This window comes from Nerophis lumbriciformis, linkage group LG16 (genome assembly GCF_033978685.3).
Source record: "Nerophis lumbriciformis linkage group LG16, RoL_Nlum_v2.1, whole genome shotgun sequence".
Lineage (NCBI taxonomy): Eukaryota > Metazoa > Chordata > Actinopteri > Syngnathiformes > Syngnathidae > Nerophis > Nerophis lumbriciformis.
The window spans coordinates 41,431,646-41,458,669 of record NC_084563.2 but is presented as its reverse complement, the minus strand read 5'-3'; the positions used below and the strand labels follow the sequence as shown (position 1 = coordinate 41,458,669).

Sequence of the window (27,024 nt, the reverse complement as noted above, 5' to 3'; positions counted from 1 at the left end):
CAGACTTCTGAAAAGACATTTTGATTCATTGTTGAGCATTAAAACTTTGTTAAAAACTGCTCGCCTGGCATCGGTGACGTGTGTACAGTGGAACTGCTAGGAAGCAACTTCTACAAATGACAATTACCATATTTTTTCGGACAATAAGGCGCACTTAAAGGGGAACATTATCACAATTTCAGAAGGGTTAAAACCATTAAAAATCAGTTCCCAGTGGCTTATTATATTTTTCAAAGTTTTTTTCAAAATTTTACCCATCACGCAATATCCCTAAAAAAAGCTTCAAAGTGCCTGATTTTAACCATCGTTATAAACACCCGTCCATTTTCCTGTGACGTCACAAAGTGAAGCCAACACAAACAAACATGGCGGAAAGAACAGCAAGCTATAGCGACATTAGCTCGGATTCAGACTCGGATTTCAGCGGCTTCAGCGATTCAACAGTTTACGAATGTATTGAAACCGATGGTTGTAGTGTGGAGGCAGGTAGCGAAAACGAAATTGAAGAAGAAACTGAAGCTATTGAGCCATATCGGTCTGAACCGTAAGCAAGCGAAACAGACGAAAACGACACGACAGCCAGCGACACGGGAGAAAGCGAGGACGAATTCGGCGATCGCCTTCTAACCAACGATTGGTATGTGTTTGTTTGGCATTAAAGGAAACTAACAACTATGAACTAGGTTTACAGCATATGAAATACATTTGAAAACAACATGCACTTTGAGAGTGCAGACAGCCCAATTTTCATGAATTAATATGTTCTGTAGACATACCCTCATCCGCTGATCAGTCCAGTTTTGGAGTTGATGTCAGCAGGCCAGGGAAGCTAGGGTCGATATTCTTCTCTTGGTCATCTTCGGTGGCATAAGGGACGGTGTGAGCCAAGACATCCAGGGGGTATAGCTCGCTCGTCTGCGGGAACAAACTGCCGCCGTTGCTTGCCGTGCTACCGAGGCCCTTTGTCCCTGAATTGCTCACACACTCCGGCGGATTCAATGGGGGTCTGGCGGCAGCTTTCTTTGACTTTATCGTTGGAAATGCATCTGCTTTGAGTGTCGCAGGATATCCACACATTATTGCCATCTCTGTCGTAGCATAGCTTTCGTCGGTAAAGTGTGCGGAACAAACGTCCAATTTCTTGCCACTTTCGCATCTTTGGGCCACTGGTGCAACTTGAATCCGTCCCTGTTCGTGTTGTTACACTCTCCGACAACACACCGACGAGGCATGATGTCTCCAAGGTACGGAAAACAGTCGAAAAAACGGAAAATAACAGAGCTGATTTGACTCGGTGTTTGAGAAAATGGCGGATTGCTTACCGATGTGACGTCACATTGTGACGTCATCGCTCCGAGAGCGAATAATAGAAAGGCGTTTAATTCGCCAAAATTCACCCATTTAGAGTTCGGAAATCTGTTAAAAAAATATATGGTCTTTTTTCTGCAAAATCAAGGTATATATTGACGCTTACATAGGTCTGGTGATAATGTTCCCCTTTAAAATATTTGTTTTCTCCTCAAAACTCGACAGTGCGCCTAATAACTCGGTGCGCCTAATGTACAGAATAATTTTGATTTTGTTTACCGACCTCGAAGCAATTTTATTTGGTACATGGTGTAAAAACCTATTTCTGGGGCTGAGGTTGCTGAGGTAGTTAAAAAGCTCCTCGGTGGCAAGGCCCCGGGGGTGGATGAGAACCGCCCGGAGTTCCTTAAGGCTCTGGATGCTGTGGGGCTGTCTTGGTTGACAAGACTCTGCAGCATCGCGTGGACATCGGGGGCGGTACCACTGGATTGGCAGACCGGGGTGGTGGTTCCTCTCTTTAAGAAGGGGAACCGGAGGGTGTATTCTAACTATCGTGGGATCACACTCCTCAGCCTTCCCGGTAAGGTCTATTCAGGTGTACTGGAGAGGAGGCTACGCCGGATAGTCGAACCTCGGATTCAGGAGGAACAGTGTGGTTTTCGTCCTGGTCGTGGAACTGTGGACCAGCTCTATACTCTCGGCAGGGTCCTTGAGGGTGCATGGGAGTTTGCCCAACCAGTCTACATGTGTTTTGTGGACTTGGAGAAGGCATTCGACCGTGTCCCTGGGGAAGTCCTGTGGGGAGTGCTCAGAGAGTATGGGGTATCGGACTGTCTGATTGTGGCAGTCCGCTCCCTGTATGATCAGTGCCAGAGCTTGGTCCGCATTGCCGGTAGTAAGTCGGACACGTTTCCAGTGAGGATTGGACTCCGCTAAGGCTGCCCTTTGTCACCGATTCTGTTCATAACTTTTATGGACAGAATTTCTAGGCGCAGTCATGGCGTTGAGGGGATCAGGATTAGGTATCTGCTTTTTGCAGATGATGTGGTCCTGATGGCTTCATCTGGCCAGGATCTTCAGCTCTCACTGGATCGGTTCGCAGCCGAGTGTGAAGCGACTGGGATGAGAATCAGCACCTCCAAGTCCGAGTCCATGGTTCTCGCCCGGAAAAGGGTGGAGTGCCATCTCCGGGTTGGGGAGGAGATCTTGCCCCAAGTGGAGGAGTTCAAGTACCTCGGAGTCTTGTTCACAAGTGAGGGAAGAGTGGATCGTGAGATCGACAGGCGGATCGGTGCGGCGTCTTCAGTAACGCGGACGCTGTATCGATCCGTTGTGGTGAAGAAGGAGCTGAGCCGGAAGGCAAAGCTCTCAATTTACCGGTCGATCTACGTTCCCATCCTCACCTATGGTCATGAGCTTTGGGTTATGACCGAAAGGACAAGATCACGGGTACAAGCGGCCGAAATGAGTTTCCTCCGCCGGGTGGCGGGGCTCTCCCTTAGAGATAGGGTGAGAAGCTCTGCCATCCGGGGGGAGCTCAAAGTAAAGCCACTGCTCCTCCACATCGAGAGGAGCCAGATGAGGTGGTTCGGGCATCTGGTCAGGATGCCACCCAAACGCCTCCATAGGGAGGTGTTTAGGGCACGTCCGACCGGTAGGAGGCCGCGAGGAAGACCCAGGACACATTGGGAAGACTATGTCTCCCGGCTGGCCTGGGAACGCCTCGGGGTCCCACAGGAAGAGCTGGACGAAGTGGCTGGGGAGAGGGAAGTCTGGGCTTCCCTGCTTAGGCTGCTGCCCCTGCGACCCGACCTCGGATAAGCGGAAGAAGATGGATGGATGGATGAACATGGTGTAATAATAAGTGTGTCCGGTAGATGGCAGTCAAACATAAGAGATATGTGTAGACTGCATTATGCTGGCAATATGACTCAAGTAAAAAACACCAACATTTTATATGTTCCATTGAAAATATAGAACATTACACACGTTTTAGTACGACTTCGGTAAGCTATGAAGCCGCACCACTCGATGGATTGCCGCCATATTAAACATACGAGTAGTAACAAAACAAAAAAAATCGAACCGGAAGTACAACCAGGAAATGATACAAAACACTGGAAAAATAGTGGGATACGACACTTTGGGCTTCATCTTCTAAAGGTTTGCTTGAATTAAAACAAATGCAAATTTGACAGCACACGCAAAGCTGATCGACTCGACTTTGTGCAGATTGTGTCTCTTAAATGAGCAACATAGATAGCATAATCCATTTAGTGTGTTTATCGTCATGTATATACAGAATAGACTATTAGAACACTTACAATACTGAAAGGGAGGAGATGTGAATATAGTATAGTATAGTGCAAACAATTCAGTCGCGTTTGTACCTAAAAATAGGTTGTGCGAGTATTGAAAAATAAAAGTAGCACACGTGCGAATACTGATTTTAACCTTTAATTAGCGTATTGCTCCGGAAATGAATCCATCCAAATTTGATCACACAAGAGTAAATCTTTAGCACATCTGTGTAATATGTTTGAAATCAACCTAAACCATAACCGTTAACAAAATGGACAATTGATTGACGCAGAGGTGTCACTGACCCCTGTCTGACAGATACAGACAAATACCGTAAGTCTTGAACTATAGAAAGTATTTCAATGGTCAAAATCTGCGCTTTTGGGTGTTATACGAATTATTACGGTAATCTACGTCACAGCAGTGACCGTAATTACATTATTAACGTACCTATTCGTAACATTAACGTACCGTAATTACATTATTAGAGTGTGATCCGTGGGATCACACTCCTCAGCCTTCCCGGTAAGGTCTATTCAGGTGTACTGGAGAGGAGGCTACGCCGGATAGTCGAACCTCGGATTCAGGAGGAACAGTGTGGTTTTCGTCCTGGTCGTGGAACTGTGGACCAGCTCTATACTCTCGGCAGGGTCCTTGAGGGTGCATGGGAGTTTGCCCAACCAGTCTACATGTGCTTTGTGGACTTGGAGAAGGCATTCGACCGTGTCCCTCGGGAAGTCCTGTGGGGAGTGCTCAGAGAGTATGGGGTATCGGACTGTCTGATTTTGGCGGTCCGCTCCCTGTATGATCAGTGTCAGAGCTTGGTCCGCATTGCCGGCAGTAAGTCGGACACGTTTCCAGTGAGGGTTGGACTCCGCCAAGGCTGCCCTTTGTCACCGATTCTGTTCATAACTTTTATGGACAGAATTTCTAGGCGCAGTCAAGGCGTTGAGGGGATCCGGTTTGGTGGCTGCAGGATTAGGTCTCTGCTTTTTGCAGATGATGTGGTCCTGATGGCTTCATCTGGGCAGGATCTTCAGCTCTCGCTGGATCGTTTCGCAGCCGAGTGTGAAGTGACTGGGATGAGAATCAGCACCTCCAAGTCCGAGTCCATGGTTCTCGCCCGGAAAAGGGTGGAGTGCCATCTCCGGGTTGGGGAAGAGACCCTGCCCCAAGTGGAGGAGTTCAAGTACCTCGGAGTCTTGTTCACGAGTGAGGGAAGAGTGGATCGTGAGATCGACAGGCGGATCGGTGCGGCATCTTCAGTAATGCGGACGCTGTATCGATCCGTTGTGGTGAAGAAGGAACTGAGCCGGAAGGCAAAGCTCTCAATTTACCGGTCGATCTACGTTCCCATCCTCACCTATGGTCATGAGCTTTGGGTTATGACCGAAAGGACAAGATCACGGGTACAAGCAGCCGAAATGAGTTTCCTCCGCCGGGTGGCGGGGCTCTCCCTTAGAGATAGGGTGAGAAGCTCTGCCATCCGGGGGGAGCTCAAAGTAAAGCCGCTGCTCCTCCACATCGAGAGGAGCCAGATGAGGTGGTTCGGGCATCTGGTCAGGATGCCACCCGATCGCCTCCCTCGGGAGGTGTTTAGGGCACGTCCGACCGGTAGGAGGCCACGGGGAAGACCCAGGACACGTTGGGAAGACTATGATAAATGATAATAAATGGGTTGTACTTGTATAGCGCTTTTCTACCTTCAAGGTACTCAAAGCGCTTTGACACTACTTCCACATTTACCCATTCACACACACATTCACACACTGATGGAGGGAGCTGCCATGCAAGGCGCTAACCAGCAGCCATCAGGAGCAAGGGTGAAGTGTCTTGCTCAAGACACAACGGACATGACGAGGTTGGTACTAGGTGGGGATTGAACCAGGGACCCTCGGGTCGCGCACGGCCATTCTTCCACTGCGCCACGCCGGCTGGCCTGGGAACGCCTCGGTGTCCCCCGGGAGGAGCTGGACGAAGTGCCTGGGGTGAGGGAAGCCCTAGGCTGTTGCCTCCGCGACCCGACCTCGGATAAGCGGAAGAAGATGGATGGATACGTCACAGCAGCTCAGACCCGGAACAATCCAGAATTGTTCTTTTTTTCCAAAGCAGCCAGCCAGAAACGCTTGTGTCAGAAACAGATGCGGAAGCATATTTTTTTACGTGATAATATATCATATTGTAGGTGTTTATTTCCCTTTGCATTCATATTTTGCTGATTTTTTTTACATTTTTGTTGTGTTTTGCTTGATTGTAAAAGACACACAACTGTCGAAATAGCTGGTCTGAGAAGTAAAAGAGGACCGACAATCATATGTTGTTAATTTTCAGTGTTTTATGGTTCATAGTTAATATTGTAAATCCCACTTTCTTTATTTGAATGTACATTTTGCGTGTCCATTTCAGTAAAAAAACTTTAAAATTCCATTCCGTGGGGCGGTATAGCTCGGTTGGTAGAGCAACTTGAGAGTTCCAGGTTCAATCCCCGCCTCCGCCATCCTAGTCACTGCCGTTGTGTCCTTGGGCAAGACACTTTACCCACCTGCGCCCATTGCCACCCACACTGGTTTAAATGAAACTTAGATATTGGGTTTCACTGTGTAAAGCGCTTTGAGTCACCAGAGAAAAGCGCTATATAAACATAATTCACTTCACATTCCGTTTTTTTGAGGTGGTCTGCAATAACGTTTTTAGAATTCTATCGGACATTGGGACTTTTGGTACTAGTGTTCCTGAAAAAAAGGGACTCAAACACACATACTGTACAGCAGAGTTTTACAGCTAAATGTGTATACATCATTTAAACACACATAAACCTTGGCCCCCCCTAGACACACTTTCAATGTGGGCCCCGAGTCAAAATATTTGCCCAGCTCTGATCTAACATCACATTAACTAATTAAATGGGCATATATGGTAAAGTTACAATCTTAGACACTTTGGTCATATTTGATTTTTACACTCCTTGCAAAGTATATGATTAACCATATACATTGTACAATATATAACAACTTTAATTTACCTTGGACATATGTGGAAGTTGCTTCCTATCAATCCCACTGTCAGACACGGCACCGGAGCCAAGCGTGCAGGTTTAACAAGGTTTTTAAGGATAATGTTGTCAACAAAAATGTTCTCTCCTAGTAGAACGTGACTTTTCAGTCACGTCCGTATCCTCTCTCTCCTCCTGCTCCCGGCCGCTTACTGTTAAAGACAACAGATGATTAGCTTAACACGTACCACCTGTGAAATCTAATCACCTGCCAGCTGTGTCTCGCCGTCAGCACTGCCACGCCCCCGTCTGATGGTGCTCCGTCCTCAGCACCATGGACAGAGGCGGTGACTTTTGCTCCTGCAGGCAGCGCTGGCTACACCTGCCTCTACAACATAATTCTGCATACTGTATTGATATGACCATCTATAGCATCGGTTTCAAACTCTGGCCCCCGTGTAATTTTTTTGGCCCTTGAAGCAATATCAAATTAACATTAGAGCTGGCCCCATTTGCCGCTAATACTCATACTTGCCAACCCTCCCAATTTTCAGTGCCCCTCCCTAAAATCTCCCAGAGCAACCATTCTCCCGAATTTCTCCCGACAACATTATTGGGGCCGTGCCTTAAAGGCACTGCCTTCAGCGTCCTCTACAACCTGTCGTCACGTCCGCTTTTCCTCCATACTTTCACACACACACACACACACACACACAAGTGAATGCAAGGCATACTTGGTCAACAGCCATACAGGTCACACTGAGGGTGGCCGTATAAACAACTTTATCACGGTTACAAATATGTGCCACACTGTGAACCCACACCAAACAAGAATGACATATACATTTCGGGAGAACATCCGCACCGTAACACAACATAAACACAATAGAACAAATACCCAGAACCCCTTGCAGCACTAACTCTTCCGGGACGCTACAATATACACCCCCGCTACCACGAAACCCCGCCCCGCCCACCAAGTTAATGATGATATTTACTTCAGAAGGCTGCAGATAGAAAAGAGGCATTAAATGTTTTATTTAAATTTGATTTAATATACAATTAATGTTTTTTCGTTTGTTTTTTTGAAAGTTGATTTTGCACTATTAAGTTATATAAGCGTTGCTTGTTCCATATTCAGTGTTAAAGCAAATCAGTGTAGCAAACTGAGCAATATTTAACGTTTTATTCATGCACTTTCTCTTGCTACTTCAAGGCTTGAATGTTTGATTCATTCATTATTGTTATTTTATTTTCAAATGTATTTTTAGCCGGTGGAAAAAGTTTATTTTGATATTTACCTCAGAAGGCTGCAAATAGAAAAGAGGCATTAAATTTGTATTTAAATTTTATTTGATATGCCATTGATATTTTTTAATTCTTATTATTATTATTATTTGAAACTCGATTGTGCATGTCACTATAAAGTTATATAAGCCTTGCTTGTTCAATATTCAATGCAAAACTTGTTTGGGTTTAAAAGGTTAATTTGTTCAACCTTGGCCCACGGCTTTGTTCAGTTTAAAATTTTGGCCCACTCTATATTTGAGTTTGACACCCCTGATCTACAGCATGATAATTTGGTGTGTCTCTGTTGGTGTGTAGCCAGTGGTCACGTTGGATGGGAGTGTCGCATACGCCTTCCCCCATGAGGGAATGTACCCTGTCACAGTTCAAGTCGCTGCAGCGAATGTCATATTCCAAGATACAAAAACCATAGCAGTCAGAGGTGAGTATTAATTTTCTGCAACGTATACTGAAGGGGTCTGTTTTATGAAAAAGTCTTCAAACTCAGTGGCTGTTTTAAATCGAGAACTCTATGTGTAATATCCTTTTTATTCTTACAAACTCCAAAACCAGTGAAGTTGGCACATTGTTTGAATCGTAAATAAAAACAGAACTTTTCAACCTATATTCAATTGAATAGACTGCAAAGACAAGATAATTAACGTTCAAACTGGAATTTTTTTTGTTGCAAATATTAGCTCATTGGGAATTTGATGCCAGCAACATGTTTCAAAAAAGCTGGCACAAGTGGCAAAAAAGACTGAGAAAGTTGAGGAATGCTCTTAAAACACTTATTTGGAACATCCCACAGGTGAACAGGCAAATTGGGAACAGGTGGGTGCCATGATTGGGTATAAAAGCAGCTTCCATGAAATGCTCAGTCATTTACCAACAAGGATGGGGCGAGGGTCACCGCTTTGTGAACAAATGCGTGAGCAAACAGTTTAAGAACAACATTTATCAACGAGCTATTGCAAGGAATTTAGGGATTTCACCATCTACGGTCCGTAATATCATCAAAAGGTTCAGAGAATCTGGAGAAATCAATGCACGTAAGCGGCAAGGCTGAAAACCAACATGTTTGCAATGTCTTGCTGCCATTAAATTCTAAGTTAATGATTATTTGCAAAGAAATAACAATTGTTTCTCAGTTCGAACATTAAATATCTTGTCTGATTTGCAAATCATTATATTCTGTTTTTATCTACCATTTAAACAATGTGCCAACTTCACTGGTTTTGGGTTTTGTATCGTTTTAGGACACATATGTACCCAGCCTTCCGCCCAAATGCAATTGAGATAGGCTCCAGCACCCCCCGCGGCCCCAAAAGGGACAAGCATTAGAAAATGTATTGATTTTGACAATGTAGCTGTCCCAAATTGATGACTGTCGTTCTGATGATCGTAATATTTGTCCGCTTCCTCTTTTACGTTCTCTCCTTTGTGTTCTGATACATTGATTGAATACAACTTTTTTTTACCTCTAATAGTGAACCCTTGAATATTGGCTGAAACCGATATTAATCCGATCCTATATTAGTACGCATCGTACATACAAACCCCGTTTCCATATGAGTTGGGAAATTGTGTTAGATGTAAATATAAACGGAATACAATGATTTGCAAATCATTTTCAACCCATAATCAGTTGAATATGCTACAAAGACAACATATTTGATGTTCAAACTGATAAACTTTTTTTTTTGTTTGCAAATAATCATTAACATTAGAATTTGATGCCAGCAACATGTGACAAACAAGTTGGGAAAGGTGGCAATAAATACTGATAAAGTTGAGGAATGCTCTTAAAACACTTATTTGGAACATCCCACAGGTGAACAGGCAAATTGGGAACAGGTGGGTGCCATGATTGGGTATAAAAGTAGATTCCATGAAATGCTCAGTCATTCACAAACAAGGATGGGGCGAGGGTCACCACTTTGTCAACAAATATATGAGCAAATTTTTGAACAGTTTAAGAAAAACATTTCTCAACCAGCTATTGCAAGGAATTTAAGGATTTCACCATCTACGGTCCGTAATATCATCAAAGGGTTCAGAGAATCTGGAGAAATCCCTGCACGTAAGCAGCTAAGCCCGTGACCTTCGATCCCTCAGGCTGTACTGCATCAACAAGCGACATCAGTGTGTAAAGGATATCACCACATGGGCTCAGGAACACTTCAGAAACCCACTGTCAGTAACTACAGTTGGTCGCTACATCTGTAAGTGCAAGTTAAAACTCTCCTATGCAAGGCGAAAACCGTTTATCAACAACACCCAGAAACGCCGTCGGCTTCGCTGGGCCTGATACAAAGTGGAAAAGTGTTCTGTGGTCTGACGAGTCCACATTTCAAATTGTTTTTGGAAACTGTGGACGTCGTGTCCTCCGGACCAAAAAGGAAAAGAACCATCCGGATTGTTATAGGCACAAAGTTGAAAAGCCAGCATCTGTGATGGTGTGGGGGTGTATTAGTGCCCAAGACATGGGTAACTTACACATCTGTGAAGGCACCATTAATGCTGAAAGGTACATACAGGTTTTGGAGCAACATATGTTGCCATCCAATCAACGTTGCCATGGACGCCCCTGCTTATTTCAGCAAGACAATGCCAAGCCACGTGTTACATCAACTTGGCTTCATAGTAAAATAGTTCGGGTACTAGACTGGCCTGCCTGTAGTCCCGACCTGTCTCTCATTGAAAATGTGTGGTGCATTATGAAGCCTAAAATACCACAACGGAGACCCCCGGACTGTTGAACAACTTAAGCTGTACATCAAGCAAGAATGGGAAAGAATTCCACCTGAGAAGCTTAAAAAATGTGTCTCCTCAGTTCCCAAACGTTTACTGAGTGTTGTTAAAAGGAAAGGCCATGTAACACAGTGGTGAACATGCCCTTTCCCAACTACTTTGGCACGTGTTGCAGCCATGAAATTCCAAGTTAATTATTATTTGCAAAAAAAAAATAAGTTTATGTGTTTGTCTTTGTAGCATATTCAAATGAATATGGTTTGAAAAGGATTTGCAAATCATTGCATTCCGTTTATATTTACATCCAACACAATTTCCCAACTCATATGGAAACGGGGTTTGTACATATTATTTCGTAGTGTGGAGTGTTAGAAAAGGTTTGATCAAGTCAAATGAGTCAAACAGAGAACAATGGTAAGTATGAAAAACACTTATCTATTTGTTACTAGCCGTACAAAATAGACTTATGTTGTCTTTGATTAAATTAAAGTAGTATTGGGACGGCGTGGCGCGGTTGGGAGAGTGGCCGTGCGAGCAACCTGAGGGTTCCTGGTTCGATCCCCACCTTCTACCAATCTGTTGTGTCCTTGAGCAAGACACTTCACCCTTGCTCCTGATGGGTCGTGGTTAGAGCCTTGCATGGCAGCTCCCGCCATCAGTGTGTGAATGGGTGAATGTGGAAATACTGTCAAAGCTACCTTGAAGGTAGAAAAGCGCTATACAAGTATCACCCATTTACCATTTATTGTAGTCGTCTTTTTTGGGCGGGATTGGCCGCAATAATTCATCAAATTATAATCATAGCATTTTTAAATTGTAAGTGTACGTATGGAAGTGCGCAAATTAAGACACAGACACAATGATTACCTGTTGCACTGCACAAAATCAGTGTTCAAAAACAAGAAAAAAAAATACAAAAATGAGGGGTATTTTATTTGAACTAAGCAAAATTATCTGCCAATATCCATCCATCCATCCATCCATCTTCTTCCGCTTATCCGAGGTCGGGTCGCGGGGGGAGCAGCTTAAGCAGGGAAGCCCAGACTTCCCTCTCCCCAGCCACTTCGTCAAGCTCCTCCCGGGGGATTCCGAGGCGTTCCCAGGCCAGCCGGGAGAGATAGTCTTCCCAACGTGTCCTGGGTCTTCCCCGGTCGGACGTGCCCGAAACACCTTCCTAGGGAGGCGTTCGGGTGGCATCCTGACCAGATGCCCAAACCACCTCATCTGGCTCCTCTCGATGTGGAGGAGCAGCGGCTTTACTTTGAGCTCCCCCCAGATGGCAGAGCTTCTCACCCTATCTCTAAGGGAGAGCCCCGCCACCCGGCACAGGAAACTCATTTCAGCCGCATGTACCCGTGATCTTGTCCTTTCGGTCATGACCCAAAGCTCATGACCATAGGTGAGGATGGGAACGTAGATCGACCGGTAAATCGAGAGCTTTGCCTTCCGGCTCAGCTCCTTCTTCACCACAACGGACTGATACAGCGTCCGCATTACTGAAGACACCGCACCGATCCGCCTGTCGATCTCACGATCCACTCTTCCCCCACTCGTGAACAAGACTCCGAGGTACTTGAACTCCTCCACTTGGGGCAAGATCTCCTCCCCAACCCGGGAAAGAACCATGGACTCGGACTTGGAGGTGCTGATTCCCATCCCAGTCGCTTCACACTCGGCTGCGAGCCGATCCAGTGAGAGCTGAAGATCTTGGCCAGAGGAAGCCATCAGGACCACATCATCTGCAAATAGCAGAGACCTAATCCTGCAGCCACCAAACCAGATCCCCTCAAATTCTGTCCATCAAGGTTATGAACAGAATCGGTGAGAAAGGGCAGCCTTGGCGGAGTCCGACCCTCACTGGAAACGGGTCCGACCTACTGCCGGCAATGCGGACCAAGCTCTGACACTGATCATACAGGGAGCGAACTGCACCAATAATATAGTCCGTTACCCCATACTCTCTGAGCACTCCCCACAGGACTTCCCGGGGTACACGGTCGAATGCCTTCTCCAAGTCCACAAAGCACATGTAGACTGGTTGGGCAAACTCCCATGCACCCTCAAGGACCCTGCCGAGAGTATAGAGCTGGTCCACAGTTCCCTGACCAGGACCAAAACCCACACTGTTCCTCCTCTGCCAATAGAACAAGAAAATTGGGCTTGTCAATGCTTTCCAAAACAAGTAAATTTAGCTAACCTCAATGAACCCAAAAATACCTTAAAATAAGTATATTCTCACTAATAACAACTGTACTACTTTATGGGTACGTACTTTCTATTGGTATAATAAAACAGCAAAGTCCATTTGGTCTTTACTGTCATCTGTTTTAATTATGAGACACATTTGTGTCAAAGTCATGATTATTTTTTTTTTTTTACATGCTTGAAATAAGAAATTATTACTTTAAAAAAGTAGTTTTATACTTGTGAGTGTTGATGACACAGCTTTGCAACAGTTGATATTCTAGTTTCAAGCATGTTTTACTCAGTATAGGTCATCAAATCTCAGCAACAAGCTGTAATATCTCACTGAGATCATTTAGGACCAAAACACGTAAAACGAGTAAAACACTCTAAATCTGCTTAGTGAGAAGAATTATCTTATCAGACAGAATATAAGCAAATATCACCCTTATTTGAGATATTTCATCTTACTTAGATTTCAGTTTTTGCAGTGTGTGTAATGTTGTATGAAAATGTATTTTTCCGGAATCAAGCACTCTGACCTGTAAAAAAAATGTCATGTCTGTGTGATCATGTTTTGTTTTAGTCATGTTCGGTTTTGTTTTTGGACTTTTTGTGCACTTTTGTTTTGTTTTGTCACCATAGCAACCCATTAGTTTTCACCTGTCACGTCACGCACCTGTTTCACGTTTTGAGTCACGCACCTGTTTTCGTTAATCATGTCGGTAGTATTTAAGTTCATTGTTTTCAGTTCGTCGTTCTGGCGAAATCCCGGATTCATACCCCTGTCTAGCTCTGCACATTCCTGACACTTGTTATTCATGCTTCATGCCATGCCACAGTAAGTGTTTATTAGTTTTACGTCCATAGTTTTGCCTTTGTCCTAGTTTTTGTTTCATTAGCCAAGTTTTTTGTACTTCCGCCCTTGTGCGCGCCTTTTGTTTGCTTCCTTTTTTTGTAGTTTTTTAAGTGTTCTAAATAAATAAATATGCATCTCGGGAAAACAAACACACCATAATCCACGTCTTGACAAAAAATTATTTATCGTCAGTTGCTGTTGAAAAATATATAAAGTAAATGCATTGCTACTATGGTACATTTTTAGTCTACATTATACCTGAATTATCCTTTCCATCCATACCCTTTCCATCCTTTTGTAACTGAGCTACTGTGTGGAACAATTTCCCTTGTGGATCAATAACGTTTGTCTAGGTCAGGGGTAGGGAACCTATGGCTCCAGAGCCAGATGTGGCTCTTTCGATGACTGCATCTGGCTCTCAGATAAATCTTAGCCGACATTGCTTAACACGATAAGTAGTGAATAATTAATTTGGTAATCACAGTGTTAAAAATAACGTTCAAATTATAAAATATTCTCATGCATTTTAATCCATCCATCCGTTTTCTATCGCACCTGTTCAAGAAGTCGAATTAATGGTAAGAAGTATTGTATTTATTATTGGTTAGCTTTAGAATTAGAATAACAATGTTATTAAAAAGAATAAGATATACTCTAAAAATGTTGGTCTTACTTAAAAATGCACGCATTTAGTTGTATTCATTGTTAAAAAATATTATATGGCTCTCACGGAAATACATTTTGAAATATTTGGCTTTCATGGCTCTCTCAGCCAAAAAGGTTGCCGACCCCTGGTCTAGGTCAGGGGTCGGCAACCCGCGGCTCCGGAGCCGCATGCGGCTCTTTGACCACTCTGATGCGGCTCAGCTGCATTCTTGCCAACCCTCCCGATTTTTCCGGAAGACTTCCGGATTTCACTGCCTCTCCCAGGGCAAACATTCTCCGATTTTCACCCGGACAACAAAATTGAGGGCGTGCCGTGATGGAACTGCACTGCGTCCTCTACAACCTGTCGTCGCGTCCGCTTTTTCACCTAAGAAACAGCGTGCCGGCCCAGTCACATTTTGTATGCGGCGTCTGCTCACACACTAAGTGACAGCAAGGCATACTTGTTCAACAGCCATACAGATCACACTGACGGTGGCCGTATAAACAACTATAACACTGTTACAAATATGCGCCACACTGTGAACCCACACCAAACAAGAATGACAAACACATTTCGGGAGAACATCTACACCGTAACGCAACATAAACACAACAGAACAAATACCCAGAATCCCATGCATCCCTAACTCTTCCGGGCTACATTACACACCCTGCTTCCACCAAACCCCGCCCACCTCAATCTACGCACGGGGGGTGGGGGGGTGTTGTTGATGTGTGGGGGGGGGCAGGGTTGGGGTGGCGGGCTTTGGTGTATAAAGTAGCCTGGAAGAGTTAGGGATGTATGGGATTCTGGGTATTTGTTCTGTTGCGTTACGGTGCGGATGTTCTCCCGAAATGTGTTTGTCATTCTTGTTTGGTGTGGGTTCACAGTGTGGCGCATATTAGTAAGAGTGTTAAAGTTGTTTATATCGCTACCCTCAGTGTGATCTGTATGGCTGTTAACCAAGTATGCATGGCATTCACTTATGTGTGTCTGCAGAAGCCTCATATAACATGTTACTGGACTGGCAAGCTGTTTGTTCAAGCTGTAGAGGGCGCTAAAGGTAGTGACATCACGGCACGCCCGTATTATTGTTGTTTGGGTGAAAATCAGCATACATTCAAGAGAATAGTTTCCCTGAAATTCGGGAGTCTACCGACCCCTGGTCTAGGTCGAAGTCTAAAGTTGACAAGGAATTGAAATGTTCAATAAGAGGATATTATCAGCATGAATGTAAACAAAATTATATTTACAAATATTGTTGTTTGCTTCTCTGAGATGTTTCTTTCTTGGATCTTCTCACCAGAGTTCTTCAAATCGATACTGTTATCGTTCTCCCCGAATCTGGACGAGTTCAACCCGGATTTACCTGAGTGGAGGCAGGATGCCGGGAGAGTCATTAGGAAAGCTGTTCTCCAAGTGAGTCATTTGAAATGTTCTCCCGGCCCTCTGGCTTAGGGTCCTTCCTGTTCTGTCTTTTTATCAGCCATATGACTTCCCCGTCTAGCTTCTTCTCAATTATTTTCTAAATCCCTATTACTTCCCCTGTCCAATACTCTAAAGTCATTGGTGCGGCAAGAGAACACCCTCAGGTCACCCTGTGATTCATCATCCGACAAGTGTGAAGACGCCTCTTCTACCCTTCTCCTCATGAGCACCGAGTTCTTTGATTCTAAAAGTCACACTGCGTTAAAACCATCTTTTAACTTCTGAATGTGTTAAGGCTTGGAAGAGAGCAGTTGTACTTAGGGATGATGTTTGATAAGAAATTATCAAATTCGAGTCTATTATCGAATCCTCTTATCGAACCGATTCCTTATCGATTCTCTTATCTAGTCCAGATAGGTTGTTGTATATGGAAAAAAAAACACACAATATTTGGTTTAACAAAAGCTCACTTTTATTATATAAGAAAAAAATAAAATCTAATAAATAAATAAATATTGACTGTTACCCCCCTAAAAAAATAAAATAAAATAAATAAATATTGACTGTTGTTACCCAAAGTATATTAAGTGGGATTTTTCAGAAAAAACAAATATATACAGTAACACAAAAACAACCTGTCTCTGTGATCACTATAGGTGTATAAATAATAATATAGTGTTAAATAAAATCAGTCCCTTGGGCCATACTTGCCAACCTTGAGACCTCCAATTTCGGGAGGTGGGGGGGCGTGGTTGGGGCGAGGGCGTAGTTGGGGGCGTGGTTAAGAGGGGAGGAGTATATTTACAGCTAGAATTCACCAAGTCAAGTATTTCATATTTATATATATATATATATATATATATATATATATATATATATATATATATATATATATATATATATCCCCGCTACCCCGAAGGTAATAAGCGGTAGAAATGGATGGATGGATGGATGGATGGATATATGTGTATATATATATATATATATATATATATATATATATACAGGTAAAAGCCAGTAAATTAGAATATTTTGAAAAACTTGATTTATTTCAGTAATTGCATTCAAAAGGTGTAACTTGTACATTATATTTATTCATTGCACACAGACTGATGCATTCAAATGTTTATTTCATTTAATTTTGATGATTTGAAGTGGCAACAAATGAAAATCCAAAATTCCGTGTGTCACAAAATTAGAATATTACTTAAGGCTAATACAAAAAAGGGATTTTTAGAAATGTTGGCCAACTGAAAAGTATGAAAATGAAAAATATGAGCATGTACAATACTCAATACTTGGTTGGAGCTCCTTTTGCCTCAATTACTGCGTTAATGCGGCGTGGCATGGAGTCGATGAGTTTCTGGCACTGCTCAGGTGTTATGAGAGCCCAGGTTGCCCTGATAGTGGCCTTCAACTCTTCTGCGTTTTTGGGTCTGGCATTCTGCATCTTCCTTTTCACAATACCCCACAGATTTTCTATGGGGCTAAGGTCAGGGGAGTTGGCGGGCCAATTTAGAACAGAAATACCATGGTCCGTAAACCAGGCACGGGTAGATTTTGCGCTGTGTGCAGGCGCCAAGTCCTGTTGGAACTAGAAATCTCCATCTCCATAGAGCAGGTCAGCAGCAGGAAGCATGAAGTGCTCTAAAACTTGCTGGTAGACGGCTGCGTTGACCCTGGATCTCAGGAAACAGAGTGGACCGACACCAGCAGATGACATGGCACCCCAAACCATCACCCAACCATGCAAATTTTGCATTTCCTTTGGAAATCGAGGTCCCAGAGTCTGGAGGAAGACAGGAGAGGCACAGGATCCACGTTGCCTGAAGTCTAGTGTAAAGTTTCTACCATCAGTGATGGTTTGGGGTGCCATGTCATCTGCTGGTGTCGGTCCACTCTGTTTCCTGAGATCCAGGGTCAACGCAGCCGTCTACCAGCAAGTTTTAGAGCACTTCATGCTTCCTGCTGCTGACCTGCTCTATGGAGATGGAGATTTCAAGTTCCCGTGCCTGGTTTACGGACCATGGTATTTCTGTTCTAAATTGGCCCGCCAACTCCCCTGACCTTAGCCCCATAGAAAATCTGTGGGGTATTGTGAAAAGGAAGATGCAGAATGCCAGACCCAAAAACGCAGAAGAGTTGAAGGCCACTATCAGAGCAACCTGGGCTCTCATAACACCTGAGCAGTGCCAGAAACACATCGACTCCATGCCGCGCCGCATTAACGCAGTAATTGAGGCAAAAGGAGCTCCAACCAAGTATTGAGTATTGTACATGCTCATATTTTTCATTTTCATACTTTTCAGTTGGCCAACATTTCTAAAAATCCCTTTTTTGTATTAGCCTTAAGTAATATTCTAATTTTGTGACACACGGAATTTTGGATTTTCATTTGTTGCCACTTCAAATCATCAAAATTAGATGAAATAAACATTTGAATGCATCAGTCTGTGTGCAATGAATAAATATAATGTACAAGTTACACCTTTTGAATGCAATTACTGAAAGAAATCAAGTTTTTCAAAATATTCTAATTTACTGGCTTTTACCTGTGTATATATATATATATATATATATATATATATACATATGTATGTATATATATATATATATATATATATATATATATATGTATATATATATATATATATATATATATATATATATATATATATATATATGTATATATAAAAGAAATAATTGACTTTCAGTGAATTCTAGCTCTCTCTCTCTCTCTCTCTATATATATATATATAAATATATATATATATATATATGTATATATATATATATATATATATATATATATATATATATATATGTATATATATATATGTATATATATATATATATATATATATATATGTATATATATATATATATATATATATATATATATATATATATATATATATATATATATATATATATATATATATAAAAGAAATACTTGAATTTCAGTGGTCATTTATTTACACATATACACACACATAACACTCATCTACTCATTGTTGAGTTAAGGGTTGAATTGTCCATGCTTGTTCTATCCTCTGTCACTATCTTTCTAACCATGCTGAACACCCTCTCTGATTATGCATTGATGTGTGGCACGCACAAAAGAGCTTTCATCAAATGCACTAGATGGCAGTATTGTCCTGTTTAAGAGTGTCACAACATTGCTGTTTACGGCAGACGGACTGCTTTACTGTAGACGTTCTTTATATTGTGGGAAAGCGGACTCAGGTCCGCATGGAGCTGGAGGGGGCGTGGTCTCCAGCTCCGCCTGAATTTCAGGAGATTTTCGGGAGAAAATTTGTCCCGGGAGGTTTTCGGGAGAGGCGCTGAATTTCGGGAGTCTCCCGGAAAATCCGGGAGGGTTGGCAAGTATGCCTTGGGCACAAAACTGAAAATAATACAGCTCTCCAAAAAGTGCACTTCTGCTGCTATTTGACATAACTGTTTGCTATGATGCTTTGACATTTTTGCACTTCATTTATTTATTGAAAGACAATTCTATGAAGAGAAAAGTTGTTTGCAAATGTGGTTAAAATGCTAAAAAATGAAAAGTTGAAGCAAAAAAAAAGAAATACACTTTATTGAGTTAACATTATTTCTTTATAGGGCAGCGTTTTTCAACCTTTTTTGAGGCAAGGCGCATGTTTCTCATTCAAACAATCCGGAGGCACACCACCAGCAGAAAACGTTAAAAAAATGAAACTCCACCAGGTCGTCGTGCCTTATTTTGAGTGTGTTAGTGTTTTCCTGTGTGTAGTGCTTTAGTTCTTGTCCTGCGCTGTTATTTTGGTGGCTCTTCCTGTTTTGTTGGTGTTTTCCTGTAGCAGTTTCATGTCTTCCGTTGAGCGCTATTCCGCGCACCTGGTTTGTGTTAGCAAGCAAGGCTATTTACATTGTTGCTATCCTTATTTGTGTGGACATTGTTGATTGTCATGTCAAGAATGGACGTACTTTGTGGACGCAGTAAGTTTTTGCTGTCGTCCAGCGTTCTTTTTTTGTTTACTTTGTAGCCAGTTCGGTTTTACTTTCGTTTTGCATAGCCATTGCCTTTCCCTTACGTAAATTTTTGGTTTAAGCATTACATACCTTTTTACCTGCACACTGCCTCCCGATGTGGTCTGCATATTGGGATCACAACAAACCATCCTCGTCTCACCCGACACTTTACGACTTTTACAAAGCAATTAACTACCTGCTGCCACCTACTGACATGGAGTATTACGTGGTTTACACAGCACAGACACTAAGCAACGGCACATTATTTGCAGATTATAATTATTGATTTGCAAAAAATATTTTTTGGACCAATTAGGTGAAGTTGCATAATTTCCCACGGCACACCAGACAATATCTCACCAGCACACAGTGGTTGAAAAACTCTGCGCTAGGGAATATAACAACTACACTACCCAGCATGCAACGGGAGTGACGAGCATGCGCCGTAGCCCCGAAAAGTGTTGTTGCATGTCGCCACCCGGCAGCTAAGAATGAGGTTATGAGCACGCTGTGATAGTAAACGTCAAGAACTCAGCCAACACGCCTCGTCTGCATTATTCATAATTAGACAGACAACACATATACAGTGTGATTTTGTTTTGTTTACAAGGAAAGAAAAACAAAAGTTAAAAAAGGGAGATATATGTTGTACATATATATGTATGTGCTGCGGTTGCTTTAAGAACGTTGCGACAGCTGCCGTAAAGGAGGTGCGTTGCTAGCCTGGTTGCTATGTTTCCGGTTGGTCGTAAAAGTGTTCGTCATGTGTTTGTACCCTGCTCAAATCTCTCAGTAAAGTTATTCGTTGGATTATACCTTTTTGTTTTGGACTTTATTACACCTTGGAGTGCTTTTTCCGGTCCATTGTTTTTCCTGCTTTCGCTATCTGCGCCTAATGACTGAGCTACGTGACGTCATTTCTTGTGATGTCTCAAGGGGCATTTCTGGTCGGGACGAGATTCGTTCCCAGGGATTCCAATAAAGAACCAACTCTTTTTCTTTACTGTAGTGGTCTCGATAACGGGTACCGGTTCTCAAAAAGGGATTCGAGTCCGAGGACTCGGTTCTTTTCTTATCGAACAACCGGGAAAACCGGTTTCGAGTATCATCCCTAGTTGTACTTTTGCGTGTGCGCACCATAATGAAATGAAAGAGCTCACTTTCCCTTTCATACATTCAGTTCAGTCCAGACATACCGTGGAACCTTCATGGACATACCGTATTTTTCGGACTATAAGGTGTCAAAAATCGACAGTCCGCCTTATAACCCGGTGCGCCTAATGTACGGCATAATTCTGGTTGTGCTTACCGACCTCAAAGCTATTTTATTTGGTACATGGTGTAATTATAAGTGTGACCAGTAGATGGCAATCATGCATAAGAGATTCGTGTCAACTGCAAGATGACGCCAGTAAACAACACCAAACTGCAAGATGACGCCAGTAAACAACACCAAAACTTTAAATGTTCCATTGAGAATATTGAACAAAAATCTGTCAAATTGTTTTAGTACGACTACGGTAAGCTATGAAGCCGCATCGCTTGATGGATTTTTGCCGCATTAAACATACGAGTATTATAGTGTGTGTATAAGGACCGCAAAATGGTACCTATTAGCAGACATATTACCTGGCGTTTTGTTTCGCAACATTATGCAAAACCAACTTTTCTGCTGATGTATATTTGGGTTCTGCATAAGTCCTGAAAATGTGCGCGCGTCCGCCGTCGTAGTCCGTGGCAACCCCGTAGTCATAAGTTTCTTCTTTTTCTCTATTTTATTGTTATGGGACATTCATCCTCCGCTGTTGCCATTTCTAATATAAAGTAGTGTAAAGTTCTTACTTATATCTGTAAGTAAACTCGCCATGAAAGCGCTAAAACATACCGGTGTAGTGAGTTCACATTATTCACCCAAGGAACTTTAGTTATTAGAGAGTTCCGGTCGGACGGTTTTTCACGGGACGCATTTCCAGTGTTGTTGTTGTTTCCGGATGAAGAGATGCTGCTCCGTTATTGATTGAAGTAAAGTCTGAATGTCATTAAAACCGTTAGCTCCATCTTTTGACACTTCTTTCACTCCCGTCCTTGCACGCTACAACGCTAAAACAAGGATTAAGACGCTGCCGAAGGTGAGCCACGTAAATAAGACCGCCCACAAAACGGCGCATACTGAAGCGACTGTCAGAAAGCGGCTTGAAGATGATCTGTAAAACATAATCTATGCAACATTTTGACCAAAGAACCACCATTACATGTTATGTAGACCACAAGGAAGTGTTTTACATTTAGAAAAATACTAATAATCATATGACTCTTTTAATGCGCCCTATAATCCGGACGCACCTTATATATGAAAAAAGATCGAAATAGACCATTCATAGGCAGTGCGCCTTATAATCCGGTGCGCCCTATGGCCCGGAAAATACGGTAATACAATAATATATAACAATGTAACTGTATGAAAATAATACAAATAATTCCCTTATGAAAAGAGAGAGAGAGAGTCAGCAGAACCTATGTGGCCACCAAGGACCTTTATGATTACGTTATTTTTTTGTAGCGCCTGGGATCTTCAGGAGGTAGTCCTAGTTGGTGGAGCACTGGGTCTTACAATGAAAAAAAGCACCTTTTCTCAACTCTTGGTATCTGTGTTTTGTCCAAAGTTGTCATCAATACGTTTTTCTCTATCCTCCTTTTGTAGGACAGACTGGCTCGTACATGCACATGTATGCTAAAATCCTCCGCTGTTGCCATTTCTAATACAAAGTAGCGAACAGTTTTAACTCATATCTGTCAGTACACTCAAACAGGAAGCGCTAAAAACTACAACAGGCTGATGTGGGGTAAGACACAGTTTGAAAGGTCAACATATGCAATAATAAGTGTGTGTGAAACATTTGAAGTGCTTCCCCCCTGGTCAACATATGAAATACCAAGAGTGTGTAAAACATTTGAAGTGATCCCCTTCTGGTCAACATATGAAATAACAAGTATGTGTAAAACATTTGAAGTGCTCCCCCTCTGGTCAACATATGAAATAACAAGTGTGTGTGTAAAACATTTGAAGTGCTCCCCCTCTAGTCAACATATGAAATAACAAGTGTGTGTAAAACATTTGAAGTGCTCCCCCTCTGGTCAACATATGAAATAACACGTGTGTGTAAGCATTTGAAGTGATCCCCCTCTCGCCGACATATGAAATAACAAGTGTGTGTAAGAAATTGAAATGCGCCCCCTTTGGCCAAAATTTTTTTTTTTAAATAAAATAAATATGTATAAAGAAACATACTGTAATAACTTAAAACTTGATTAAAAAAAAAATTACAAACAAGAATTACAAAATAAATAACAAAAAATTACTAAAAGCTTGCCTTTTTTATATTTGCAAATATGTATATATTATTATTGCTGTAAATACAAATATTTATGTATCTAGAAAGGGTGGTCCTAAAGAGGTAGGCATTTTTCGGACATACAATAATGTGTGTGTGTGTGTGTGTGATTGTGTGTGTGTGTGTGTGTGTGTGTGTGTGTGTGTGTGTGTGTGTGTGTGTGTGTGTGTGTGTGTGTGTGTGTGTGTGTTCTTGTATTTCCACCCCTGGTGGTGAAATCTATCAAAATTAGGGTGGTCCCAAAAAGGAGGGATTTTTCAAATTGACTGTGTGTCGGTTTTAAAAGTGCTCCCCCTCTGGCCAACATATGTAATAACAAGTGTGTGTAAGAAATTAAAGCGCTCCCTTTGGCCAAAATTAATTTAAAAAAAATAAAATAAATATGTATACAGAGACATACTGTAATAACTTAAAACTTGATTAACAAACAATTACAAACACAAGAATTACAAAATAAATAATAAAAAATAACTAAAAGCTTACCTTTTTTTATATTTGCATAGTATGTATATATTATTATTGTTGTAAATACAAATATTGATGTATCTAGAAAGGGTGGTCCTAAAGAGGTAGGCATTTTTCGGACACACAATAATGTGTGTGTGTGTGTGTGTGTGTGTGTGTGTGTGTGTGTGTGTGTGTGTGTGTGTGTGTGTGTGTGTGTGTGTGTGTGTGTGTGTGTTGTATTTCCACCCCTGGTGGTGAAATCTATCAAAATTAGGGTGGTCCCAAAAAGGAGGGATTTTTCAAATTGACTGTGTGTCGGTTTTAAAAGTGCTCGCCCTCTGGTCAACATATGTAATAACAAGTCTGTGTAAGAAATTAAAGCGCTCCCTTTGGCCAAAATTAATTTAAAAAATAAAATAAAAATATGTATACAGAGACATACTGTAATAACTTAAAACTTGATTAACAAACAATTACAAACACAATAATTACAAAATAAATAATAAAAAAATAACTAAAAGCTTACCTTTTTTTATATTTGCATAGTATGTATATATTATTATTGTTGTAAATACAAATATTTATGTATCTAGAAAGGGTGGTCCTAAAGAGGTAGGCATTTTTCGGACATACAATAATGTGTGTGTGTGTGTGTGTGTGTGTGTGTGTGTGTGTGTGTGTGTGTGTGTGTGTGTGTGTGTGTGTGTGTGTGTGTGTGTGTGTGTGTGTGTGTGTGTGTGTGTGTGTGTTCTTGTATTTCCACCCCTGGTGGTGAAATCTATCAAAATTAGGGTGGTCCCAAAAAGGAGGGATTTTTCAAATTGACTGTGTGTCGGTTTTAAAAGTGCTCGCCCTCTGGTCAACATATGAAATAACAAGTGTGTGTGTAAAACATTTGAAGTGCTCCCCCTCTGTTTAACATATAACATGACAAGTGTGTGTAAACATTTGAAGTGATCCCCCTCTGGCCAACATATGAAATAACAAGTGTGTGTAAACATTTGAAGTTATCCCCCTCTGGCCAACATATGCAATAACAAGTGTGTGTAAGAAATTGAAATGCGCCCCCTTTGGCCAAAATTAATTTAAAAAATAAATAAATAAATAAGTATATAGAGACATACTGTAATAACTTAAAACTTGATTAAAAAACAATTACAAACACTAGAATTACAAAATAAATAATAAAATATAACTAAATGTCAGAAACGGTACAAGGAACAAGTCTGGGGGTTATTTGGATCACAGTCTGGATTCAATCAATCAATCAATCAATGTTTATTTATATAGCCCTAAATCACAAGTGTCTCAAAGGGCTGCACAAGCCACAACGACATCCTCGGTACAGAGCCCACATAAGGGCAAGGAAAAACTCACCCCAGTGGGACGTCGATGTGAATGACTATGAGAAACCTTGGAGAGGACCGCATATGTGGGTAACCCCCCCCCCCCCCCCCCCTCTAGGGAGACCGAATGCAATGGATGTCGAGTGGGTCTAACATAATATTGTGAGAGTACAGTCCATAGTGGATCCAGCATAAGAGTCCAGTCCACAGTGGGGTCAGCAGGAAACCATCCCGAGCGGAGACGGGTCAGCAGCGCAGAGATGTTCCCAACCGATATACAGGCGAGCGGTCCACCCTGGGTCCCGACCCCGGACAGCCAGCACCCCATCCATGGCCACCGGATCTGTGCGTCTCCCCTTCCACAAGGGATAGGGGGGAGCAGAGGAGAAAAGAAAAGAAACGGCAGATCAACTGGTCTAAAAAAAGGGGGGCTATTCAAAGGCTAGAGTATACAAATGAGTTTTGAGATGGGACTTAAATGTTTCTACTGAGGTAGCATCTCTAACTGTTACCGGGAGGGCATTCCATAGTACTGGAGCCCGAATAGAAAACGCTCTACAGCCCGCAGACTTTTTTTGGGCTCTGGGAATCACTAATAAGCCGGAGTTCTTTGAACGCAGATTTCTTGCCGGGACATATGGTACAATGCAATCGACAAGATAGGCTGGAGCTAGACCGTGTAGTATTTTATACGTAAGTAGTAAAACCTTAAAGTCGCATCTTAAGTGCACAGGAAGCCAGTGCAGGTGAGCCAGTATAGGCGTAATATGATCAAACTTTCTTGTTCTTGTCAAAAGTCTAGCAGCCGCATTTTGTACCAACTGTAATCTTTTAATGCTAGACATAGGGAGACCCGAAAATAATACGTTACAGTAATCGAGACGAGACGTAACGAACGCATGAATAATGATCTCAGCGTCGCTAGTGGACAAAATGGAACGAATTTTAGCGATATTACGGAGATGAAAGAAGGCCGTTTTAGTAACACTCTTAATGTGTGACTCAAAGGAGAGAGTTGGGTCGAAGATAATACCCAGATTCTTTACTGAGTCGCTTTGTGTAATTGTTTGGTTGTCAAATGTTAAGGTGGTATTATTAAATAAATGTCGGTGTTTAGCAGGACCAATAATCAGCATTTCCGTTTTCTTAGTGTTGAGTTGCAAGAAGTTAGCGGACATCCATTGTTTAATTTCATTAAGACACGCCTCCAGCTGACTACAATCCGGCGTGTTGGTCAGCTTTAGGGGCATGTAGAGTTGGGTGTCATCAGCATAACAATGAAAGCTAACACCGTATTTGCGTATGATGTCGCCTAGTGGCAGCATGTAAATCCTAAAGAGTGCAGGGCCAAGAACCGAACCCTGAGGAACTCCGCACGTTACCTTAACATAGTCCGAGGTCACATTATTATGGGAGACGCATTGCATCCTGTCAGTAAGATAAGAGTTAAACCACGACAAAGCTAAGTCTGACATACCAATACGTGTTTTGATACGCTCTAATAAAATATTATGATCGACGGTATCGAAAGCAGCGCTAAGATCAAGAAGCAGCAACATAGATGACGCATCAGAATCCATCGTTAGCAGTAGATCATTAGTCATTTTTGCGAGGGCTGTCTCCGTAGAGTGATTTGCCCTGAAACCGGATTGAAAAGGTTCACAGAGATTGTTAGACACTAAGTGTTCATTTAGCTGCTGTGCGACAATTTTTTCGAGGATTTTCGAGATAAACGGAAGGTGGGACACCGGCCGGTAGTTTACTATGAGGCCAGGATCGAGGTTAGGTCTTTTGAGCAAAGGATGAATAACCGCTTTTTTGAATGCTAGTGGAACAGTGCCAGAGGAAAGTGATAAGTTTATAATATTTAGAACTGTTTTATTGTTGGGCAGTAGGGCCTGGCAAAAGTTTTAGTGCTTTTCTAGTTACTTGTGTTATAAAGTTTGTTTTATCACTTCCTCCAACGTCATTGCCTTCATCATTACGATGTTGCCATCTCGGGCTACCAAAACAATATAAAAGGGATCACAGACTCAAGGGTGATTGATCACCACTGCGGCCTC

At 42.1% G+C, this 27,024-nt stretch overlaps 1 protein-coding gene across 2 annotated transcripts in view; it reads left to right on the top strand.

The window, feature by feature from the left end:
• sorcs3a (sortilin related VPS10 domain containing receptor 3a) overlaps nucleotides 1–27,024 on the top strand; it is an 850,680-nt gene that overhangs the window by 787,715 nt on the left and 35,941 nt on the right. For both annotated transcript variants that reach the window (XM_061977170.2, XM_061977173.2), the window contains exons 21-22: nucleotides 8,207–8,330; nucleotides 15,641–15,753. In XM_061977170.2, the coding sequence (XP_061833154.2) occupies nucleotides 8,207–8,330; nucleotides 15,641–15,753 (237 nt within the window). The remainder of the gene's footprint in view (nucleotides 1–8,206; nucleotides 8,331–15,640; nucleotides 15,754–27,024) is intronic.